The 22,745-nt window shown below is 38.9% G+C and overlaps 5 protein-coding genes across 5 annotated transcripts; 3 read left to right on the forward strand and 2 right to left on the reverse strand.

Annotated features, from left to right (window-relative positions):
* Positions 1–18: 18 nt before the first annotated feature.
* LOC147278866 (nuclear pore complex Nup85-like protein) lies at positions 19–6,627 on the forward strand. The gene is made up of 18 exons (XM_086250397.1): positions 19–482; positions 590–692; positions 796–906; positions 1,013–1,096; positions 1,629–1,700; positions 1,887–1,943; positions 2,404–2,523; positions 2,616–2,816; positions 3,004–3,114; positions 3,213–3,250; positions 3,449–3,605; positions 4,077–4,178; positions 4,319–4,375; positions 5,029–5,175; positions 5,275–5,345; positions 5,470–5,557; positions 5,842–5,898; positions 6,134–6,627. Exons 1-18 carry the CDS (start codon positions 79–81, stop codon positions 6,326–6,328), a joined length of 2,175 nt encoding a protein of 724 aa, XP_086106523.1. The 5' UTR covers positions 19–78; the 3' UTR covers positions 6,329–6,627.
* A 343-nt stretch (positions 6,628–6,970) lies between these two features.
* On the reverse strand, positions 6,971–11,805 carry LOC147278867 (elongation factor Ts (DUF810)). The gene is made up of 5 exons (XM_086251538.1): positions 11,164–11,805; positions 9,934–10,803; positions 9,134–9,589; positions 8,527–8,716; positions 6,971–8,439 (listed from the first exon to the last, which is right to left on the reverse strand). Exons 1-5 carry the CDS (start codon positions 11,698–11,700, stop codon positions 7,505–7,507), a joined length of 2,988 nt encoding a protein of 995 aa, XP_086107664.1. The 5' UTR covers positions 11,701–11,805; the 3' UTR covers positions 6,971–7,504.
* A 2,502-nt stretch (positions 11,806–14,307) lies between these two features.
* Positions 14,308–16,099, forward strand: LOC147278868 (F-box protein At5g51380-like). The gene has a single exon (XM_086249914.1). It carries the CDS (start codon positions 14,367–14,369, stop codon positions 15,456–15,458), a length of 1,092 nt encoding a protein of 363 aa, XP_086106040.1. The 5' UTR covers positions 14,308–14,366; the 3' UTR covers positions 15,459–16,099.
* An 11-nt stretch (positions 16,100–16,110) lies between these two features.
* Positions 16,111–18,880, forward strand: LOC147278869 (YebC-like protein). Its single transcript, XM_086249915.1, has 7 exons — positions 16,111–16,305; positions 16,397–16,563; positions 16,756–16,817; positions 16,947–17,103; positions 17,230–17,507; positions 18,243–18,363; positions 18,511–18,880. The coding sequence occupies exons 1-7, from the start codon at positions 16,209–16,211 to the stop codon at positions 18,601–18,603; spliced, it is 975 nt and encodes a 324-aa protein (XP_086106041.1). The 5' UTR covers positions 16,111–16,208; the 3' UTR covers positions 18,604–18,880.
* Positions 18,881–19,205: 325 nt separating this feature from the next.
* CCD8 (carotenoid cleavage dioxygenase 8) lies at positions 19,206–22,536 on the reverse strand. Its single transcript, XM_086249913.1, has 6 exons — positions 22,201–22,536; positions 20,314–21,057; positions 20,030–20,223; positions 19,687–19,876; positions 19,485–19,587; positions 19,206–19,367 (listed from the first exon to the last, which is right to left on the reverse strand). The coding sequence occupies exons 1-6, from the start codon at positions 22,534–22,536 to the stop codon at positions 19,222–19,224; spliced, it is 1,713 nt and encodes a 570-aa protein (XP_086106039.1). The 3' UTR covers positions 19,206–19,221.
* Positions 22,537–22,745: the final 209 nt, after the last annotated feature.

The raw sequence follows: 22,745 nt of genomic DNA on the forward strand, positions 1-22,745 counted from the left end.
CGTTTAACTTTCCCTCTCTTTTCTTCTCCCTCACAAACCCTCCCAAAACCCTAACACCACTCCGATATCCCGGACCAAATGCCCGGCGTCGCCTCCGATTCCGGCGACACGCGCGGCACCTCAGGCTCCAGCGATACTTCTCTGGTGCCCTACTCGCCGGAGCTCCGGCAACCCGTCGTATACACTCTTCACCACGGCCTCAAGCCTCCGATCTCTCGCCTCTCCATCTCGTGGTCCCGGGGCAACACGCTGCGCGTGTCGATTTTCCGGCCACCGTCCGGCGAAGACTCCGACGATGCCGAGGTTGGAGGGAGAGTGGTGGAGGTGAGGCTCAGTAATGGAGACTGTGAGAATGGGGATGCGCGGTGGCGGAGGATCGCGTACGGCTCTGTTTCGCCGTTTGCGCTTCTCCAGAGCAGGCGGAGCTCGGTTTCGAGTTTATCGAAGATGTCAATGAGTCCGTCGCCATATAACATCGAGTGGTAAGGAGTTTAAAGAAACTTTGGATTAGTCTGTTTTGTTGTCCAGAAAGCTTTCTTTACATTTATCCGTTTTTATTTGTAAATTTGACTCCTATGAGAAAAATTAGGTGGGAGTATGTGATGGAGTACAGCAAGGACATAAATTCACTTCTGGGTAGCTCCAAGTCGCCCCCTAATTCAGTGATTGACGACCCGAAGATGGTTTTAAGGGTGAATTTGCGTAACTTCTATGTGGTTTTTTATTGTTCATTTGGCTTTCCTTTTCCAAATTACATATATAGTTGTTATATCTAAGTTCAAAAGTTTAATGCAGAAAGTTGAGGAGCCTACCTCTTTAAAAGCTGCGTGGGAGCTAATGGAGATATTTTATGCAGACAAACAATCTCAAGCATGGCTACCGGAACGGCTTGTTGATTGGTTAGCTGTAATGATCTTATTCTCTTCTCTTTATTTGTTCTTATATCCAACTGTTGAGTTGTTGCTTTATAATGGTCACGACTCAGGGGTACTGTGCTTGTGTGTCATGGCAGGATTATGATAGTCTACTTTCGAGTACACAGCCAACAGTTCATTCAAAACTTGTGGATTTTCAGAATGAACTTGTCAGCATACAGGTTTGACCTGTTCTGTTCTTCCAGTTTCCATGTTATTCTCCCTTTTCATTTTCTGTTAATGGAAATTGGAACATTAAGGTTCATGCATTGTTAACTGGCTTTGAAAACATTTCTTGGAATTCCTCTGAGGTCTATAGTAGGAATGTAGTAGAACTCAACTAAAATGTATTTGTTAACGACGTTTCCAATTTATAATTATTTCTCCAGAATCTATGTTTTTTTTTATCTTTCCTGTTCTCACCACCCTTAAGTCACTGGTAGTTAATTTATGGCTTCTTTCTCTCTTAAAGCTGGCTTGTATTGTGAGGCTAAAAAATTAAATTTATTGCATGTAAACGGGATTTCTGTTTGATGGAGTTAAGCCTAGTAATCCTGAAAGTATCCTTCTTCTCACTTTATTAATTCCAATATTCGTAGGGCTTAAAGTCTTATTCATGAAGTTTCCCCCCTGTGGTTTATGTCTCTGATAGTAAGTCTGTCATTTTCTGGTTCACGAAGATGGTGGAGAATTTTATTAAATTGTTTTATGCAGGTTATTGAGGACGATCCTAAATATTGGGAAGTGTTATCATCAGCACTAGCAGTTGGCTGGATTGAGATTGTGGTTTGTAGTTTTAAGGGCCCCAACCCTTTCCTTTAAACTTCTTTTTCTTTTATGGCCTGAGGTTTCTGTCTTCTGAATAGTTTTTTTTTTTTTTTTTTGCCCATTGTCTTCTGAGTTCTGAATAGTTAAGATGTTACATTTTCAGTGATCAAAAAGACTAGATAGATGCTGTTTGTTTTCTTGCAGGTGAAAATGTTGCGGTTACATGGATCTTATCAACTTCATCAGCTTGGCAATCGCGAGGTTGGTGAGAAGTTTATTGAACATGGATAGTTGGTTTTAGAATATATTATGATAACCCTACTACTCTCCTTTTATGGTTTTACATTTCATTTCCTCATGTTCTGTACTACTTATTCTTAGTCTTTTTTGTTTATCTGGTAAAACCTTCTTGGCTGGTCGGCTATTATTAGAGTTATCCCACGTATCTATTCTATATGTAATTCTGGTCAATCATTTATTCCTATCTTTATATGCTCCTTTTTGTTGGTATTCCCATTGCTTTTTCATCAATGTAAGAAGAGCTATTAAATCGACTTGCTCTCTCTATTTTGCTACAACGTTCCAAACAAATCCAATCTGGGTGTTCTGATGCACCATGCAACAATCTGAATTATATACCTTCTGGAAGTTAACACTGAAACAACTGATGTATTCATCAATTGTATTTTGTCTGATGCCTATCCTATGTGTAACTGGATAGACTGAGAATGGACTCGTAGAGGCAGTTGCTGTTCTTATTTCAAAGATGCCACGCATGCGTCCTAAAGTAGAAGATGGAAAGTTAGGTGAATGTTTTAAAGCAAAGCCTGATTTTATCAAGGTATATTTGAGCCTTTAAAAAATGGAGTGTTTCTTCTTTGTTCTGCCTTTTTTCTTCTATAGTTTGCAACTTAAGTTATTTTTGTTACCTAGGCATGGGAGAAATGGAGAGCGCAAATTACTAAACTTGACTGCAGTGCATTCTGGCTTCAATGTGATCACCATCAAACCCGGGAGGGATTGAAAAATATGATACAAACTATGCTTGGAAACACTGAGAATCTCTGCAATGTAACTTGCCATTGGATAGAGCTGTTTATTTCTCACTTTCTATATCTCAGGCCATTCACAGTGGTAATGCCCTATTATAATATCCTATTATGAGTTTGTTTGAGGCTCTGAGCCTATATATATATATATATATATATATATATATATATATATTTATGGACTTGTGTACTTGTCATCTCTTTGTAATACATTATTCATCTCTAGTAGCTGAAGTCTGAAGTTGGCAACTAATTTCTTTTCTTAAAATCAGGGTCTCGAAAGCATGTATAACTTAGCCCAGAAATGCATGCAATTGAAACCAACGTCGAGTGCCCATAGCTTGATGGCAATTATTCTTGGAATCCTTGGGGAGAATACTGAGGTAAGGATTGTGCATTAGACGCTAGAGTGTTCAAATTTATTTATTTTGTCCATGGTTTTCTTCTATTTAACACCTTCAGATGTTTGGAAATGGTACAGGTTGTCTTAGCTGAATGCTCGAGAGCATTTGGGCCTTGGTGAGCTGCTAAGTTCTCTTCTAAGTGCATATATTTCAGCATTTGTTCTATTAAAAGGACCCTTGTCTGAATGTTCTCCCAATCCCACCTATTGTTATAGAAGTTCAAATGACTTGTGAGATTGAAATAAGCTTGAATATTCTACTGCTTTGTTATTGAAATTCATATAGATGTAACTTTGTTCATTGCTTGCAATAGGATGGTTGCCCATGCCATTGAGTTGTTGACTACTGGGAGCGATCAAGCAGAAATTCTTCTGCATGAAGAACGCTATAACTTGGGAGGGATTAGTATAGCAGAATTACATCGGCTTGTCTATGCTCAAGTTCTATCATCACATGCATTGACTTGGCAAGTGAGTACAATGAACTAGTTTTAGATTGTTTTTGTTATGACTATTGTAATAATTGATTCATGTACATTGTTTTCATTAGGAGCTAATTGTAGATTGTTTTTAACCACTCTTACGATTCTTCCCAATTAAATATGTGTATGAACATGGTCTCATGCTCTAAAAGCACATTCTTTATCCAACCATATTGGCCATTGGGAGTCTTTCTACATTGTTTTGGTTGCACTGATTGATGTGATGTTACTCTTCACAATATATAAACTTGTAGGCATATAAATTTATGGCCTTACACATGGCAAAACACCACTTTTATTTTCCATGTCTATAGTGTTGATGATTCTTGGTGGGTATCAGCTGGCATGCCTATCAACATTCTGTTTCAAGTGCTCTTTTTTGTTTCTTTTGATTTTGAGCTGGTAAACTCAATGTGTACGCACTAAATATGTTGACAGTTTGATGCTCTCATGTTTGCAGATTGCTCCAATTTATTTGACATCGTGCACGAAGCAGGGAATGAGTTTGTTAGAGATTCTATTGTATAAGCTGCCTACTCAACATAATGAAATGCTGCTTAAGGTGATAGGTTCATATTTCAGTGCCAAAGTTTTTTGGTACTTACTGTCAGACATGTTTATTTTTCCTGGATCATAGTATCTGGTTTTTCATGTGTATATTGTGACTGATAGACAATATTATTGTTTTGAACTTCTGCACAGAATATAGAGATATGCCGTCTTTATGAACTTGATACTGTTTGTTCAAACCTTATGAAGGTACGTGTAAATTTGTAAGGATGATCTTTTCTGTTTATGCACAATTTTCATCAATTTCTGTACTCTGCACTAGAAATAGAAATATAGGAAATACTCAGAACTTGCATGATTTGGGCTTGTACTTGGCACACATTATAATACAAATCCTGTGAAAACTAATGTTTTAAAGGTATGAAAGACATTATCTTTAGGATAAAGTACAGTTTGTGGCAAAAAAAGAAAAGAAAAGGATAAAGTACAGTTTATCCTGAATATAAAGAATATGCAGGCCTGGAACTTGGTAAAGGTCCACAAAACTTTTCCAAAATTAGTTTGTTCTAAGAACTTCCAGACATCTTTTGCCTTTGGGATGAAGTTCACTGTATATCTTTCAATTTTCTCCTTTTTCCTTTTTCGTGCTTGTCTTTGAAATTTCCCCAATGTTGGGTACTCAACTTAATTGAATTTGCTTTGATTAAAAAAAAAAAAAGAAACTTAATTGTATTTGAAATTTTTCTGTAACATAGATGTAAAGACTAAAGACTGGGCAAACTTTTTATTTCACTTTTATTATAATAATCGAGGTTGAGATCACAATACACGTGGGAATTCCTGTTATAAAGTTTTAAACGTTACCCTTGTGGAAATTCCTGTTAAAGTTTTTCAGTTTTTAGATTGCTGGGGTGTACCATTGGAAGCATGGTAGAAAAGGTACCGGAGTTTTCTGGCTTCAGCAAGCCCGAGATGAAGTTCGTCTTAGCAGGATTGCTCAGCATTTGTTTGATTCTGTTGGAAAGTCAATCTCTGATGAAAGTTTTAAGGTAAGTAGTATTTGTTTGCTCAAAATGATAAGCCCTGATATTAGAAAAGTCGGTTTCATTTTGGGAATTACTCGTATTGTCTATTGTTTGTACATACAGCAATGGGAAGGCTTGATTGAATTGTTGGGTTCTGAATCCAAGACTACAGGGGGTCTTGACTTTCTTCACAAGTATGAATTTTATCTTTGATAATAAAAAAAGTATGAATTTTATCTTTGCATTTCCATGAGCAATCATCATCCTCATCAATATTTGTTCAGATCTTTTCTCACTTAAACTTTTGATGTGTTCTAGGTATAGGGATTTTAAGAAGTCCCTTAAGCAGGTTCATGATGGAAAAACTACTGATGCTGCTCGGCAAGCTGTAGAATCACTGATATCGGTTAGTGTACAATTTTGTTTGACTGGTGTAGCTATCATCCTCAAAGTAACTACTACATTCTCAGGATTCACTTTTAATGCATGGAGTTTATAATTGAGTCAGTGGTCATACATTGAGGGGATTCTGCTATTATGGTGGAATTTTCTCTTCGAATTGATTTACCATTTTCCAGAAGGAAATAATGTTTTTTTCCTTTCTGTGTTACTTGGTGCATGCGTAGCATCTATAGTTTCCAAGGCTTGAAGTATTATGACTTTTATCCTTTATTTATTATGATTCTGCAGCTTATGAAAAACCCATCTACTCCTCAGCGCTTTTGGCTCCCCCTTCTGCATGACTCGGTAAGCTATGGAAATGTTTGTAGAAATTTCATAAAGAATCAAAGCCAAAAACTTCTAAGTGGGAGTTCTAGTATTGCACTTGATACTGTTGCCAATCTGAATCCTGTCATATACTTTAATGTAATAACTGGCTACATTTGACCTCTTTATTTCTGGGGTACACAAGTTAGTGAATGCAAGGTAGTATTCTTTTTCTTTTCCTATCAATTGTGCTTGATTGATTACGTTTGTGCAGTTGAAGCTGCTTAACTGGCGGGATTGTCCTCTGCTAGATGTGTCTCAGACAAACCTCTTGTTAAATAAACTGCAAGAGTTGTCCATGGCTAAGCTCCGTCCAGACTTTATCAAAGCAGACTTGCCACCACAGGCCCTGAATTCTGTAAGGTTAGCTCTTGCTACAAATCTAGGACGTGCCATCTTGGAGGAGTAAGTTCATTGTCCCAACACCGCTGGTGTGGATGGTTTCACAGAGACAGAGATATCAGTTGTTACCATAGGCGGAACGTAGAAGGTAGAAGGGACTAACCCTGCAAACTAAATTTAATATAAATTGTAGAATACCAATGTGTTGGAACATATTTATTGTTTGTAATTACATATTTTTTTTTTTTACTGAGTTTGTTGGAACTCAATTATTTTGTATTTTATTCTTAGCTCAACTTTTTGTATGTAATTTTTCCCCCACATTTATACTTACAAAAAATGCTTCAACAATTGATAATTTATTCTTGTAGTTTCCCTTGGTTTTAACTGCAACAAATGTGTAAAGCATAATTCCAACAATAATTTTTTAACATAGCTCATAATAAATAACACTATATACCTCCCAATATACTCCCTTCTCCACCATCCCGAAGTTAACAAGCCTGAATGCTTATGCTGCAAGCACAATTCGGAATATTACTTTGGGGTTTTGTTCAATTCGGAATATTACATTGGCCCTTGTCCCTTGGTAAGGGATACCAACTAAATTGGTGCAACAAAAGAACAATTCGGAGTCTGCCCCATCACATACAATTCGGTGGACATATAACCCATAAATTGCAACTAAAAAACGCAATTAAATACTCCATTTGCAATCAACAACACACTGCCTTATATTACATGCTATACTTTATACCAACAGAATGATGCTATAAACACAATCTTTTAAAGGAACTAGGGAAAAAGAAATAAAAAAGAATGCTGCGCAGTAGAGCATTAAAAAGAATAGCATAAATGAATCTTATGGCCTCAAAATGAGAGAAAATGAATGAACAAAGAATATTCAACTACCTATCGTTCCCCAAAGAAAGCGTGTAGAAGTCTGCATCCTTTTAAATTCATCTGCTCCAAACCTCAAGCCTTTGCAAACTCTGCTGGATTAACCAAACACTAACAAATTACTATACAAGATCACTGCCACTTCCTAAGGCAAACGCCCCTCCCCCCTCCCCTGCTCACAAATGCGCAAAATAAGGAGCATCTCACTGGGGTGATCTTCACTAAATACAATAAATACAGGCACTGTCCAAGTCTCCAATAATGTTCTGCAAGAGAACAACACCGGAAAGCCATTCCTTGGTTGCCTTGCCATGATGCACCATGCCTTGACTTCGAGTTAGGTTTACAGTTTCTTAGGCAAATTATAAGTCTTTTTAAGAAACTTGGAAGCTGCTTCATCGTTCCTGTAGCACAACACGCGCAGGAGTGTGTTCGGTTCAGTTGGGTTCCACTGCCCAGAAGTTGGGGGCAATGGGAGCCTGGACCGGGCAGAAGAGCCATATGACTCCAAGGTCACACGTCTAAACCGCTCAATGAGGCCCTCAGTATCAGTTCTGAAAAGGGGAAGCACACCTCTAACTGTAGTTGAAAACTTGTCTATCAATTCAGAAGGCAAGCCATCCCCATTGGCCCAGAATAGATCTTTAAGGGATTTGAAATTGTCCTCTATTATTTGAGAATCCTTTCGGGTGAATGCACGCGAGGGGCCTCCAGCAAGCAAAACCAGTAAAAAACCATCAAAGGAAGCTCTCATTATATCAGTAATAATCCGTGTGCGAACTCTTTCATGCACAGTGTTTGATATGATAAGCAAGTTCTTTTCTAGCTCGTCAAGGAAAGGGTCTATTCTAGAAGATGATGGTTCCCCAACATACAAACCATCCCACAGAACATGACTTAGATCATGGAAGATCATTTTGTAAGCCACCGCCTCAGAAAGTTGTTGGACTCCTTCCACACAAGCCGCCGGTGTCAGTTCAAACTTTTTCCCCAATCCATTTGAAAAGTCTTCTACATGAGCAGATTCAGAATTCCTGAGATGAGTAATAATTCGTTTCTCCAAAACATCCAACTCACTCCGGATTCTTTGAAATGTATTTATACGAGAACACAGCTGTGGTATCCCAAAGGAGTTATCTCCATTGAGTGTCGCAACCTGAGAGTTCCTCTTCTGAGGATTTGGTGATTTTTCTTTCTTTTTGCCAAAGCCTTGGAACTTTGATTCCATAGTACATCTGGTCAATGCTGGCATAGTGGGAACAAATATATTACGTGATCCTGCATTTCAGAGTGGATAATACTGGTTATCACGAATAAAACATACTTCAATCCATGTGCAAAAATTTGAGTTACAAAATTATTTACCACAGCCAGATTTTGCCTTGGTTATGTAATATTGAAGACATCTGTCAAGGCCAGCCATCAAATCAGGAAGCAATGCAGGATGCATTGTTATTGGCAGCTGAAAGAACGCATTCAAAGTTTCATCCAAAATTCGCAAAACTTCAACAGCAGATGGAGCATATCCTTCTTCGCTAGCTGGTGGATTCCACGCCTATAACGTTGAAACGAACAAGGTTAACTATAGGAAAGATGTCAACAAAAATTAAGTTATGAGCAAGATAATGAATGACAACATGCCATATTAAAAGCAAATGCAACATAGTGTTTCATTTATCTACCCAGAATTATTTCAAAACTATGAGTTTCAGTTACATGAAAAAACAGGCCAACAAAGGACATGATAGTAGCAAACAGAAATAAAGTTCATGTTGTAGGTGGTACTTCTGAGCCACTAATAACCCCAGCATCATAATGAATTAATCTTGCCATGTTTTAAAATATAGTTATTTCATATCCATGGATTGGTCTTAATGCCCTCACTGTCAAGTTTGTCTTCTCTCCCCAGATATATGACCAAAAAACTGTATCAAATTCAACGCAGAATAACAGATGAATAGTTAGTGCACACCTCTTGTTGCAGATTCCTATCAACCCATTCTTTCAGTCGGTCCACTCTTGTCTTGATCCACACCTTTACCAGATTTGCAATTGCAGTTTCAGCCTCATAAGGAGGCATCTCACGAATTATCGCCTTGCCACCATCATCACTATCTACAGAATCTTCAACTGCTATCAGCACAAGATCTTTCTCCAGTTTATCTGCAGCTCTCAAAACTTGTACAGCATCAGGCGTCAACTCCATTATACCCGATATGAATTGTCTAATCTCATTCGCATAGCAAGCATGAAGGGTTGCCACAGCCACGCCTGCCGCAAAAGGATGCCATATCTTCAGTATTGGACTGAATACCTCCTTCTCCTTAACTGCCAGCTCACCAACATCCTTCGCAAGGATGGCCAAAACAGGAAGGGGATTTGGCTGGTGTTTTGATGCTCTCCTGCTTGAGTCTGCCTTCTCCATTCTCTGTATAATATGTAACCAAACATATTTCAGGTCATACATCCAACTTATAAAATTTAGAATCTGTTACCAAAAACAAAACATGCCACAAAAATCTTGAGAATTTCCGGCAGAAAATTCACCTATGCTTAGTGATTTTATGTTAGAGAAAAATTTGGAAGTCAATTGTCATTCTTTTTTTTTTTTTTAATTCTTTTACGCCTTCTACAATACCGGTTTACTGTTATGTCATATACAAGATCTGTCTTGAGGACATAAAGCATACTCTGTATGATCAAAGGCTTATATTTTGGGGTACATCCACAAAGTATACAACACCATGCAAGTGTCAGATATTGAGGACTTGCCTGAGCAAAAGCAGTGCGTAATGATGATCTGATGTAAGTGTCAATCCTGTTACGAGCAACATCAACTTCATTTTTTCTCCTCCTGCGGTACTCATTTGATATATCCTCAACTAAAATCTTAGCTGCTGCTACCCCCAGAGAAACAATGCCCTGCATGGTATCAATGTTACTGCCATCAAAAGTGTCATGATATGCAAGGAGTCTCTTCTCTGCCCAACCCAAAATTGAAGTCAATGTCGAACTCAAGATCTTGAAGTACTCAGGATCCTTTGTTGTCTTTGCATCTTTAGCAACCTCGGCTAGCTGACCATCCGCAGCATACAGCAGGTCCATTTCAACTTGGCCAGTTGCAACAAAACGGTGAAACAAAACCCACGTAAAGCAGAGGTTATGGAGCATCTGGTTCATTCCAAGGATTGTCCAGGTCTTCTTAATATGCTCCATTAGCTCGTCAACTTCCTCAATTACAGATGTCTCATCATAATTATCAAAGCAGGCTTCTAGGAGCTTTTCATAAAGCCGGAGATTCAATGGTATCCCATCTGCCCAGTGGGATGAGTCATAGAGACCGTCAGATGACCTAGAAGCCAGAGGTGTAACAGCACTACGAAGAACCTGCATAGACTCATTGTTTCTTCCGGTTTCAAAGGGCCTATCCAATGCCCCATGAATAATTTGTCGCAGCCGCTGTGCAGCAGCATTATTCGACTTGTCTAGAGGCACGTGGGGATGCAAAAGAAGACCAGCCTCAAGGACTCTGAGAGTTCTTTTCTGCCATTCATTGTATTCTTGTTGATCAGTAAAATCAGAGGACTTGAGCTGCTGCAACAGCTCCAGTGGGACTACCACTGACTCAATTCGCCTTCCAACCTGCAACGAGTACATCAAATGGAAGGTCGATTAAAAAAACAAACAAACTTAAAAGAAAAGTTTGGATATACTGACTATAAAATTAAACAATTTGATGCCATCATTTTCATCAGATCGAACTACATTAGTAATGAAACAATTTTTTCTTAAACTAAGATTTAGCAATTTAGAGGCACCGACACCAAATTCCAAAATTGACTAAACCCGTATCAAAATTGAGCTCCATAGTCCATATCCCATCATCAAAATTATCACATGATCAAAAAAAAACAAAAACAAAAACAAAATCAAATCATTTAAAAAGCTCCAAAGCCGGATCAACCAAAATGACAAATGAGGAAACCCAGTAATTGAGCTAACCTGTCCAGCAGAAATCCTAAGCAGAGCTCTCCTGACTCTAGAGTCCATAGCCTCAGAAATCCCCATTTGGATCCTCATCAACTCACCCACCGTCATAGCCCGCCTCGACTTCCCCGGACCCGACCCGGAACTTGAACCGGACCCGGGACTCTTCTTTGATCCCGAACCCGGAGATTTGAGGCCCAATGCCTTCTTGACCTTGCTGGCCGCTGCGGAAGTGAGCGATCTCTGCAAAGCGGGCGAGCTGTTGGGCGAGTTGGTGTGCTGACTCGGCGAGTCAGAAGCGGAAGCGGGTATGAAAGTTAAGGCCTTGCCGGTGGATGTACGGCAGGCGGCAACGAAGATCTCGTAGGCGGTGAGGCGGAGGTCGGCGTCGGTGAGCTGGGCCGAGAGCTGGCCCAATGGGGATGGGAGATCGGCGGCTATGGTGGTTGTGGTGGTGGGTTTGGTGGGTATAGTGAGTTGTGTGGTGGTGGTGCTGTTTGTCCCTCTCTTTGAATGGCCCAGTGATGAGAGGTCTCTGAAGAGAGAAGCCATTGTTGAAGGTAGAGAGAGAGAGAGAAACAGAGGGAAAGAGATGGAGTCCAAAGATGGACTCTTTAGTTATACAAACACAAACACACAACAACTGAAAATGTAGGCAGAGAGAGTACAGAGTGTGTCTTGTATTTTTCTGGTCCTCAGTTCTTTTTTTTTTTTTAGTATTTTATCTTAAAGGAGCCAATTAATCATAAGCACTTCATAAAATATATTATCATATCTGTTAATTTATGTGTGTATTTTTAACACTTGTTCTTATATCTACCTGCCTAAGTTTTTGGTTGGAGGGTTAAAGTCAAATATTGAATTGACATACCAACAAACTCTAGCACATGAAATGAAATAGATAGGAAACTAAAAAATTACTTAGATGATTAATGAATGTGAAGTTTTAACTTTTAACTATCAAATTCATCACCAATAAAAAAAAAAGGTAATAAAATTCATGCATTACTTCTTTGTATATTTTATGTGGAATTAGAAAATAACTTCCACAAAACGTGTTGCTTTAATCTATGACTCATTCTTGTGTTAGATGGACGCAATATTCAACAACACAATGTGTACGTGGCTTAAGAAGAACATGACATTACTATTTGAGCAAAATGACCACATTGAGATTTTGGGGGTTTTTTTTTTTTTTTCTTTGGGGTTAATTTGAAGTTGACATATGAATTTAAGAATTTTCCTTTTGTAAGTATTGAGGAGCAGAGACATGCTCATTGTAACGCGTAAACTAAGTACCAAGTCAAAAAAAAAAGGTGTCAGTGTAAATCTAACAAGCTCTTTCTTATTTAAGGAGATGTTCTGGTGTTGTTCCTTTGGACCTTTTCTTTAGAATACACACAAACGGTGTAAGAAGGCGCGTGAGCTGCCAACAATGTGTGATGCTTGTGGAACTGAAAAAGCTCCATTTCCAAATGAAAGCTGGAACATCAAGGCAAAAGGTTGGATATGGACTGTGGATCCTTCATTCGTGGGGCCCACCTGCTCTTCCTTTTGTACCTACATTATATACCAATATTAATTGAGATTTTTTTTTTTTTTTTAAAGATAATATTGATTGAGATTGGAGATAGAGTAAAAACTAAAAAGTAAAGTTTAAGAAGAGTATTAGTATGATTTTTCTTTCACAATATGTGCGAGAAATTTGTTGTTATAAAAAGAGATTTGCGTACGTACATATTTACGACGAATTCGTATATTTGTGCAAGTGTATATTGATTGTTGGCAATTGATTGATATGATCCTACAAATCTACTATCAACGCCATAGCAATTATAATTAATTATTTCAAACAATCATAATTTGTTAGTAAATTGGGCTCTAAACTTGCTGGAATGCGATTGCATATATTCATTATAATATTAAACGTCCTCACTATTTATTATGGTCAAAGCCCGAAATGAAGGCTTAAAACGACAGCTGGTCGAATAATTATAACTAGAATTATAGCTGACTCACAGTTTTGAAATACAACACTGGTGGTGCCCAAAAAAAAAAAAAACAACACTGGTGGTCGAATTGTAGCTACACGACAAAACGGCACATGCTTTGGCAATGTACATGCTCATCACAAATAATTCAAGAATAATTGTCGAAATTGAATTCCTTGTTTTGCTTCCCTGTAAGGTTAGTATCAGATTTAAATATGAGCCTTTGAACACAAAATAGGGAGAGAGTGTGTTTTCAAAGACTCATATTTGAGCTTAGTACCAGTCTCGTAGAGAAGCAAAATAGAAGATTCAGGTCCATAATTGTCTATTACTCCCAACTCTCAACTCTCAACCTCAACTCAAGTTTCTCGTTTGATTTTGTTATTATTAATTAAGTGATGTTCATATTTTTTAACTCATAATATACTTTTACAAAATAAAATTGAGTGTCATTCATTAAATCAAATAATATGACTTATTTGATTCATTTCTACTTAAATAATCTGTGGAACATATAACATTAATTGTAACACATAATAATACTATATTGTGTGCTACATTTACAAGTGAATTTTGCCTCTATTGAAAATGAGATACCACAATGTGATACTATAATGTAGACTCTCGAACGTTATTATTAACACAAAAAGGTCTTAAATTGGAGAGACGTACCATGTGTATAGTACGACCATCCAGTGTCATGGTGCCATGTGTTCTATTTGCTTTAAAAAACTATAAACTTTACTGAAAAAAAATATATGACGGTATATAAATGTAGTCGCACCATATGAGGACTGCCCCCACTTGAAAATTTTCTCATGTTAACACTCCCATGAATGAGTGCAACATTAGCCACGGGTACAGAGAATGCAACTATGCAGCGGATGGCTCTGTTCACTTTGGGGCGACTCTTGACCCGGGCCTACAAAGTTTGAGAGGCCCGACTAGGCCTAGATCAGTTTGTAGCCAGTTTTTGTTTGTTGGGCTTCGGCCCACATTGTAACCAAAACGAAATGAGCGAGTGCAAAAGGAAGCCCAAATGACGGTCCCAAGAATAGAAAAACTACACGTCGCTTTGGAACACTGCGCGTTGAAGAATTTAGTCGTCGTTTACAATTTAAGAAGAAACTACATGTTGTAGTTACTGTGCAAATGCCGGTCTTCTCGCTTCTCATGTTCTTCATTGCTTCAGCACACAGAGTTACCGAAACAGATTAAGCAGGAACTATGCCTTCGCTAGGTGATGATGAAGTAGGCCTAATCCTCAATTGGGTCACCGACCCAAATGACAGAAAATCTTTCTCTTGGGTCTGCAAGCAATGGCTGAGAGTGGAGGGTCTGAGTCGATCATCTCTACGTGTTCTCGAACCCAACGTTCTCCTTCAGATATTACCCAGATTCCCAAATTTACTAACATTCGAAACATCTAAGTTTATGACCGACACCGACCTTGCATTCTTGGCCCAAACTTGCCCCAAAATCGAGGCCATCAACCTCAATTTGAAAACTCCACGTGGAGCTTCCCGCGAATTCGATGAAGTATCGGTCTTTGGTGAGGTTGGGGACGAAGGTCTTTGCGCTTTGGCAAATGGGTGTCCCAGATTATCCAAGGTTTTGCTCAGAAGGAGAAAGAATATTGGGAATGGTGGACTTGTTTGGCTTACAGAGTTGGCACATAATTTGACGCATTTGGATTTGGGATGGTGTAGCTTGGTCTCGGACCAAGCCCTTGAAGCTATTGGGTCGGCGAGTTCGATTAGGGTTTTGAATTTGCAGGGGTGTTCTTCGATTACTGATATTGGGCTGGCTCATCTGTCAAATGGGTCTTCCTCAAAAACCATGAAGAAGTTGGTTATTGCAGAGTGCGATAGAATCACTGATTTGGGGGTCTCGCTTCTGCAGCAAATGTGTTGCTTGGAGGAGCTGAATTTGGCTGAATGTGGACCAAGAGTCACTGATGTTGGAGGTGTGGCTATTGCTAAGATTGAAACCCTCAAGAAATTGAAGTTGTCTTGGCTTATCAATGTGTCAGACCACACACTTGTTGCGCTTGCTGAGAATTGCCCCAACTTGGAGATTCTTGATTTAACTGGTTGTGAATTGGTAACTGGAGTTGGTGTTCGTGCATTTTGGCATCACAGGTACTTAGAAGCTCTGGTTTTGCGTTCTTGTTTCAACATTAGTGGGTCTGATGTGGAACTCATAGCTTTTGGATGCCGGTCAATGAAGTCCATGGTGCTGGATAAAGGATTGAGAACATGGATATCGTCTGAAAGGCAAGAGAGCATTAACAGATTCGTGAGTTTAGTTTGGTGGTGATGGGTGGATGAAGCAGCAAGCACCTGAGTTGATTGATGTGTGTTGGCTTGGCTTGGGCTTCACCAGAGTTGCTTGCTGAAGGTTTGGGTTGTGCTCTGCTGGTTCATCTTCATGGGTTGAGCAACTTGCAAGTCATAAGTCATTTTGTCATGCAGTCAATATCTTTAACCTTTGCAGTACAAGTTTATCCATGTTTGAGCTTTCTAAGGCCTTGAGATTTAGATGTAGTGCTATTTTAGCCCTCAACAATTCAGTTTGTTATGAATATTTTCAATTTTCAGTAGATGATTGGATATCTGATACAAACTTGTGCCTTTATGGGTTTTCCATATAAGGATTTCATTTTATCCTCTTCTTACTTCTAAGTTGTTTGACTTCATTCACTAACATAACATATAAGAGCAGCATATCAGCATATGTGTGATTGTGTGAACTCTCTCCGCCCCAACCTGACCTAGTTTGTTTTGGACAAATGTAAAGAAATTGTCATAAGTACACAGTTCCATACAGAAAAAAGCTATTTCTTAATTCTCATCCTGGATTTTCCCAGACTTACATAGCCATTGGGCCTCGGCCCATCCATTGTTAGATCCAAAGTCCAAAGCCATGTCCTAATTAGATGGGTATGGTAACTATGATTCATGAAGTTCACTCACTGGCAAATTTGGCAGTGGACACAAAGACGAAGCCAGCGGCAGCCTCTCGTATTTGTATTGTATTTGTTTGAATAATAATAACTGGGGGGAAAATATGGGTTCGTCGTGTACAATGAGAGCATTAGGAGCAATTCTTCACAGATTCAGTAATGGGGTCTCCTCCAAATGCCCCAACTCCTTGTCTCTTCCGTGTATATCATTCGCTCTCTCTTTGAATTCTGAACTACGTCATTCTAATTATATCTTACTGAAAGTGAATTTGGAGCTTCATTTGTGATTCAGGGAACGGTTTGCTGAGTAGAAAGTTATCATCTTCATCTTCAATTTCTTCATTGCCTTCATGGGTTTCGACTCACATACACAGCAGTGCTACAGTTAGAAGAAGAACCATATGGACCGTCTCTCCTCTCTCTATGGGCAGGCGTTCCAGCAAAATCGCTGGCCGAAAGGTTCTCTCTTTTTTCTTTGTTCTATTTTCTTGAATGCCACCTGTTTGATGAAAAACCCAACCCATGTTTGTGTGTCAGCGTTTTGTAATCTGTGTAGTGTGTTATATAGTTCGGGGGTCTATTTATTTATGTGGGTTTATTTTGGACGTTGTTGAAGTGTTAAAGTAGGCACTTTTATGATTATATATGCAGGGAGCTCAAGATGCAAAGAAGGCAAAGCTGTATTCGAGGATTGGGAAAGAAGTTGTGTCTGCGTAAGTTAGTCGCTCTGTCTGTCTTTGTTTTAAGAAGCACCATGTGGTCCATATTACTTTTCTCTCTTTCATTGTTGTTGCTACAATAAGAGCTACTTGGTCTTGCATGGTTGGCCTGAAATGGTGCAGTGTAAAGAAGGGTGGTCCAAGTCCTATATCAAATACGGCCCTGGCTACTGTATTGGAGAAAGCCAAGGAGCTTGATGTACCAAAGGAAATTTTGGAGCGCAACATTAAGAGAGCATCCGAGAAAGGACAAGAGGCTTACATTGAGAAAGTATACGAGGTTGGTATCAATTTCATATACTTCATCAGTAAGGCTTTGTTTTTATTCGGTTTATACTTTTTCATATGACCCTATTTTATTTGTTGATATAATGTAGTTAACTAGATAAACTGCTTCTTTTATCAGGTATATGGTTTTGGTGGAGCTAGTATGGTCATTGAGGTCTTGACAGATAAAATAAATCGTTCCGTGGCAGCTGTTAGAGAGGTTGTGAAGGACTGTGGGGGAAAGATGGCAGATCCAGGATCTGTTTTGTTCAAATTCAGGCGTGTTCGGGTTGTTAACATAAAAGTTTCAGATGCTGACAAAGATCAGCTCCTTGACATTGCTTTAGATGCTGGTGCTGAGGATGTTATTGAACCGCCAGTATATGAAGATGAGACCGAAGAAGATAGGTCCGAAAGGTACGTTCTACTAGCGGCTACGGTCTCCTGTTTAGATTTATGCTGTAACTCTAGTCTGTACTTCCTCTGTTTATTTGCTTATTTGTTTTTTTTTTTTTTTAACCAATGCATTATTCTGCTGAAATGGCATTATTCAATTGGGAACTTTATGTAGAAGCAGAACTGAGTAAACTGTATTTACAACACTCTTCATAATCATACCCTCGTGACATTTAAAGGAGGGGGGGGGGGGTTGTTATGACCTCTTCACTCTGCCTGTGAACTTAAATAGTTAAATTTTATTTGAAACACAATACCTTCACTACTGATCATAACTCTCATGCTGATGCAATGGAGGCTGGAGCCTAACCTATAGTACGACTTCATTAACATGTGTTATGGTATTCATTTGTGTATCCAATATTCTAATCCCATAGTCATGCAAGTCATTTTTGAGTTTAGTAACCAATGATTTTAAAGGCATGGTGGGGTTAGTAGATTGCATTGAAGCTTTACCTTGGTAGGCACTTGCTTCAATCAGGGAAAGTTGGATTTATGCTTATTTTCTTGACAATTTAAATGTATTTAATTATTTATTAGGAAATAAACGAGTTGTACTCTCTCTCTCTCTCTCTCTCACACACACACACACACACATGTGCATATATATATACATATTATCTTTGTGAACTATGCTCCTTTGATAATACAAAGTTCTGAATTTGTTCTGTTTTTGAAATTTTCGGTTTCCGGTAGCTATTATAAAATTGTAAGTTCATCAGAGAACTACTCAACAATACTTTCAAAGCTACGTGACGAAGGGATAAGTTTTGAGACGGATAATGGTTCTGAGCTACTTCCAATAAGCACTATTGAGGTGTGTGTCTGATGCATACATGGTTTCTTTTTCTTTGATCTGTTATAAGCTTATAGCTGGGATTTTTTTCCTGGTTTCTTTATTTATTTATTTTAATCTAAAAAGCTTATTGTGTGCGTTTGAGCTAAAGATGCTTGTCTGATTCAGGTAGATGACGAGGCAATGGACTTGAACAGGGAACTTATGACTAAATTACTTGAACTTGATGATGTTGATGCTGTGTATACGGACCAGAAGTGATCAAAATCTCTATCTTTAGTCATCATCTTAGCAATTGATCGAATCGAGCTCTTGGCCGGCATGATAGTATTCTTCCACTTGGTTCGTTTTGGAGTTGACCTTTGTAACTTTGTGAAAGTTTTTCTCTATTTTTTTGAATTAAAGAGAGGAGATGGGTGGGGGTTGTTACCTGACTGCTCTCCCGGGGAAGAAAATTTGTTCCTATCATATTTTCATTATTTATGAAATTATGAAGAAGAGCAAATATTGAAATATGACTTGTTTTTGGAGAACAAATAATTAAAAAAAAAAAAATGCTTCAATTACAACAAGCTTGTAAACGCGAATTTATAAGCTTGGTATCAAAAGTGCAGCTTACAACAGAAATACAGATTGAGCTTTCAATTTTCTGATCAATGAAAGACTTTGCGTAACTACGAACACTCACTATAAACAATAAAAATATGAACTTATCTATCACACTGCTCTTAGGCTTAGACATGCAAAATAGCTCTACACATATATAATAGGCTTAGGCTTACATTCATTACAATGAATACCATAATTTCTATGTACGTGGCCATGAAAGTAGAATTGGCAAGATCGAGCTTCTAATATAGCTAGATGATGGAATCACTTTTATTTCTTGGGAACCCAGCATCCATGGAGCCCATATGGAAGACCATAAGGGAACTTGGCTCTAGCAATCTCTTCAAAAGTTGATCCATCTAACAACAATGCGTACCCACCTCCATTTTTCTCACTAATCATCGAAACTACCACACCTGCATCCAATATCCATATCTACTATTAATGTCTCAGAAATTAATTTACCAAACAAAATTAAAGAATTCATTAATGATTTTATAGACAATATTAGATTAATTAGATAGTATTCTGACCATCATCTTCTTCGGTTGCCCCAGGTCGGGCCACAAAGAATGGTTCGGATGGCACTGCACCCTCATCATACCAATTCTTAGCTTTCTTCTTCTCCAAATCAATCTGCAATTATTATTTAAGTAATTTAATAAGTGATTAAGAAGCTCAAAATTAACAAGGGGCTTAAGATACAATTATTGGATACATTAATTAATTAATCACCTTGGTGAGGGTGTTGGGGAAATTGCATGGGCGCTGAGCCCCACAAGCATAAGCATATCGGTATTTCTTGCCCAAGTAGGCAGGGTTTATGCTGCACATGTCTATCCCTCTTCCATGCTCATTTGGGTCTAGTGCTGCCTCCAACTTCCCATATGGACTCCCATCCAGTGGTATTCTGAACCTTCCAACTCTGTGTTTACATCCATCCAAAAATCAAACAAATAATTAAGCTCCACTTAAAAATCCAAAAAATTAAATCACACTGACCATATCATAAACTAGTTATATATGTGCATATAAAATAACAGTTTGACAATATAACATGTAATGCTAGATACCGTACCTAGCATCTGGTAATACATCTTTGCCGGTGTATGATCGCAAATTCTGTATCCTAAGCCTATCGAGAATCGTGGTGTTGGCGTTGTGTTCACAACAATCAGCAATAAGCGCGGTGACCCTCCCATCCTCATCTTTCTCTTCATAAGCATTGATGAAATGGAAGGTTATGAACAATGGGACTTCCACACTCGCCACCTAGATCAAAACAAATATCACATCATGAGGAACGTACACATATATTTATTTTCAAATGAATAGAGATGATATAATGATAGTGGGACTTACAATCTTGCCACTAGCTTTACACATGGCATGCACAAATGCCTTAGACTCGGGATGCCACTGAAACTTGTACAAAGGAGTGGGCTCGGCCTTGAGCAAATTCCCAGCACAATACCTCAAGGGCATTTCGGGAATAATAATATAGTGCTCGGTCACCGGGAACGAGTGGACCCAACCCGGAGCCGGTCCGCAACTGCAATCCACCCGCCCGATGATCTTCCTCTCATTACTCCCGGGCTCCATCCGCACCGCCAAGTAACCCGGGTTCACCAAATCGGGTAACAAAGTCAAGAACTCGGTCTCGGTCACAATCGGATGTGCCGAGTGGATCAAACCTCCCAAATTGTCACTGTACTCGAACTTCCCAACCGTGTCCAGCGTGTCCGGGTCGATCACTATCGACCCTTTCTGGGTCTCGGTCAAGCACACAACCCGCCCGTCACCCAGCCTGACAACGCCCGTGTTGGCGTTGTCAGTGAGTGACGCGCCCGAGAATAGGTTGGCCAGCTCGCCAATGTAGGAAAGGAAGTTGTCGGGCTTGGGGACCTCGGAGAATTCTCGGTAACAGAGTTTCTTGCTCTTCATGGCGGCCTTGTAGGCCTCGGATTCGATCTGGCGGTGGCCGGCAATGAGACGCCCGTTTTCGAAGTGGAGCTTGGCCAGCATGGCATAGCCGTCGAAGAGGTGGCGGAAGTTGTAGTCCTCGATGTGCCACAGCCCTGGACCGTTTCTTAGGTACGTCCCTTTCTGCATGTAAATAAATATATAAATAAATATTTACTTAGGTCCTGAAGCATAAAAATTTTAGTAATAAAGGACCATGGACTGCAAGACATCAATTATTTTTCTCCTCGAGGAATTATTTATTAATAATATTCACCAAAAATAAGATATTAATAATTAATATGAGGAAGGAATATACTTTGGCTATCCGCTCCCTTCTGACATATTACGTGGCGACAGTACATAATGATCAGTTATATTTAATCCATTAATTAGATGGTTTAAGTTAACTTAATTAAATATGGTAACTAGCAAGAAAACACACACGTCATCAATTAAGGACAAGCCTCGATCTCTCCATCCGTGCTTGGGAGACCTCTAGCTCACGAAGCAATAATAAAGGCATGTCCTCTAGTTTAGGGTTATAAATTAATATTAATTTGTGGAAGAAGGTTAATTGAGAAAATAAATACTTTCTTGTTATGTGTCTATCTCTTTCAAATGTAACAGTAACATAAAGAGAGAGGTAAACACATATATGAGGGCCCTTCCAATAAGGGATCCCTCATTTAGTGTTAAATGAGGGATCACCTTGTGGGGCCCACACGAGTCGTTTTGTGTTAATTCGAACCGTCCATTTTTTACATCTCCATTTATAGATCATCCTTGCAAAAAATCAGCCAAATCGGAAATCGTTTACCCGTTTGATTAAGCGGTCAAAGTTTAGGTGTTTATAGAAGAATTTGTTGTTCGTCCATTTGTTTTAAACTTTGACCGTTTAAATGAATGATTAAACGATTTCCGATTTAGCTGATTTTTTGCAGGGATGATCTATCAATGGAGATGTAAAAAATGGACGGTTCGGATTAACACAAAACGACTCGTGTGGGCCCCACAAGGTGATCCCTCATTTAACACTAAATGAGGGATCCCTTATTGGAAGGGCCCTCAACACATATATATATATATATATATATGAATATGTCCGCTTACAAGATGGATACCCTTATATTTGGCTATTTGGGTTGAGCTCTTATTGGTTTATTTGAATCTCCTACATGCAAGCCTTTTATATGGATATATATAAATGAAAAAATCATGAGTGAAAGTTCTTTTGAAATAATAAAAATATAAATTAGAAGTTAATTGAATGCTATAATCACTTACTAGCCACAGTGGTATCTCTCCTTGGACAACCAGCTCTCCTTCCCATCTCTCCTGCCGCACACTGGTCCAAGCAACGTGGCTCCAGTCGCCACCACGGGCGGTTTCTTTAGTTGGAGGCGGAGCAACGACTACTGGTAATGGAGGACTTGCGACGTTTGTGGTGGTCAAGCCCCGAACATTGCGTTTCATGCTGCTAGTGTTATTACTGCTCATGCCCTTCTTGTTGAGAAACCCATCTCTACTTATATTATTATGCTTGGAGTGATCGGAAACTGCTGCTGTCGGCAGCAAAAAGGAGTACTTTCCACTGCCTACTGAAAGTGTTAAGGTGGCCATGAAATTAAGAGTAGCTAACCAAGTACTAAGACTTAAGAGGGAGTTAGAGGTGGAGTGAGAGAGAGGTGTAAATTAATGTTGTATTTATACAGGAGGACCTGGAGGGATTTGAATAGAATATTATCGTGAATAGGACTAAGTTAATTAAGGAACTGTACATGCTATATATTTAGTATGCGTTCACATGTTGGTATCTTGATTGGTGGAAT

The sequence above is a fragment of the Dryas octopetala genome, chromosome 7, assembly GCF_963921425.1.
Source record: "Dryas octopetala chromosome 7, drDryOcto1.1, whole genome shotgun sequence".
Lineage (NCBI taxonomy): Eukaryota > Viridiplantae > Streptophyta > Magnoliopsida > Rosales > Rosaceae > Dryas > Dryas octopetala.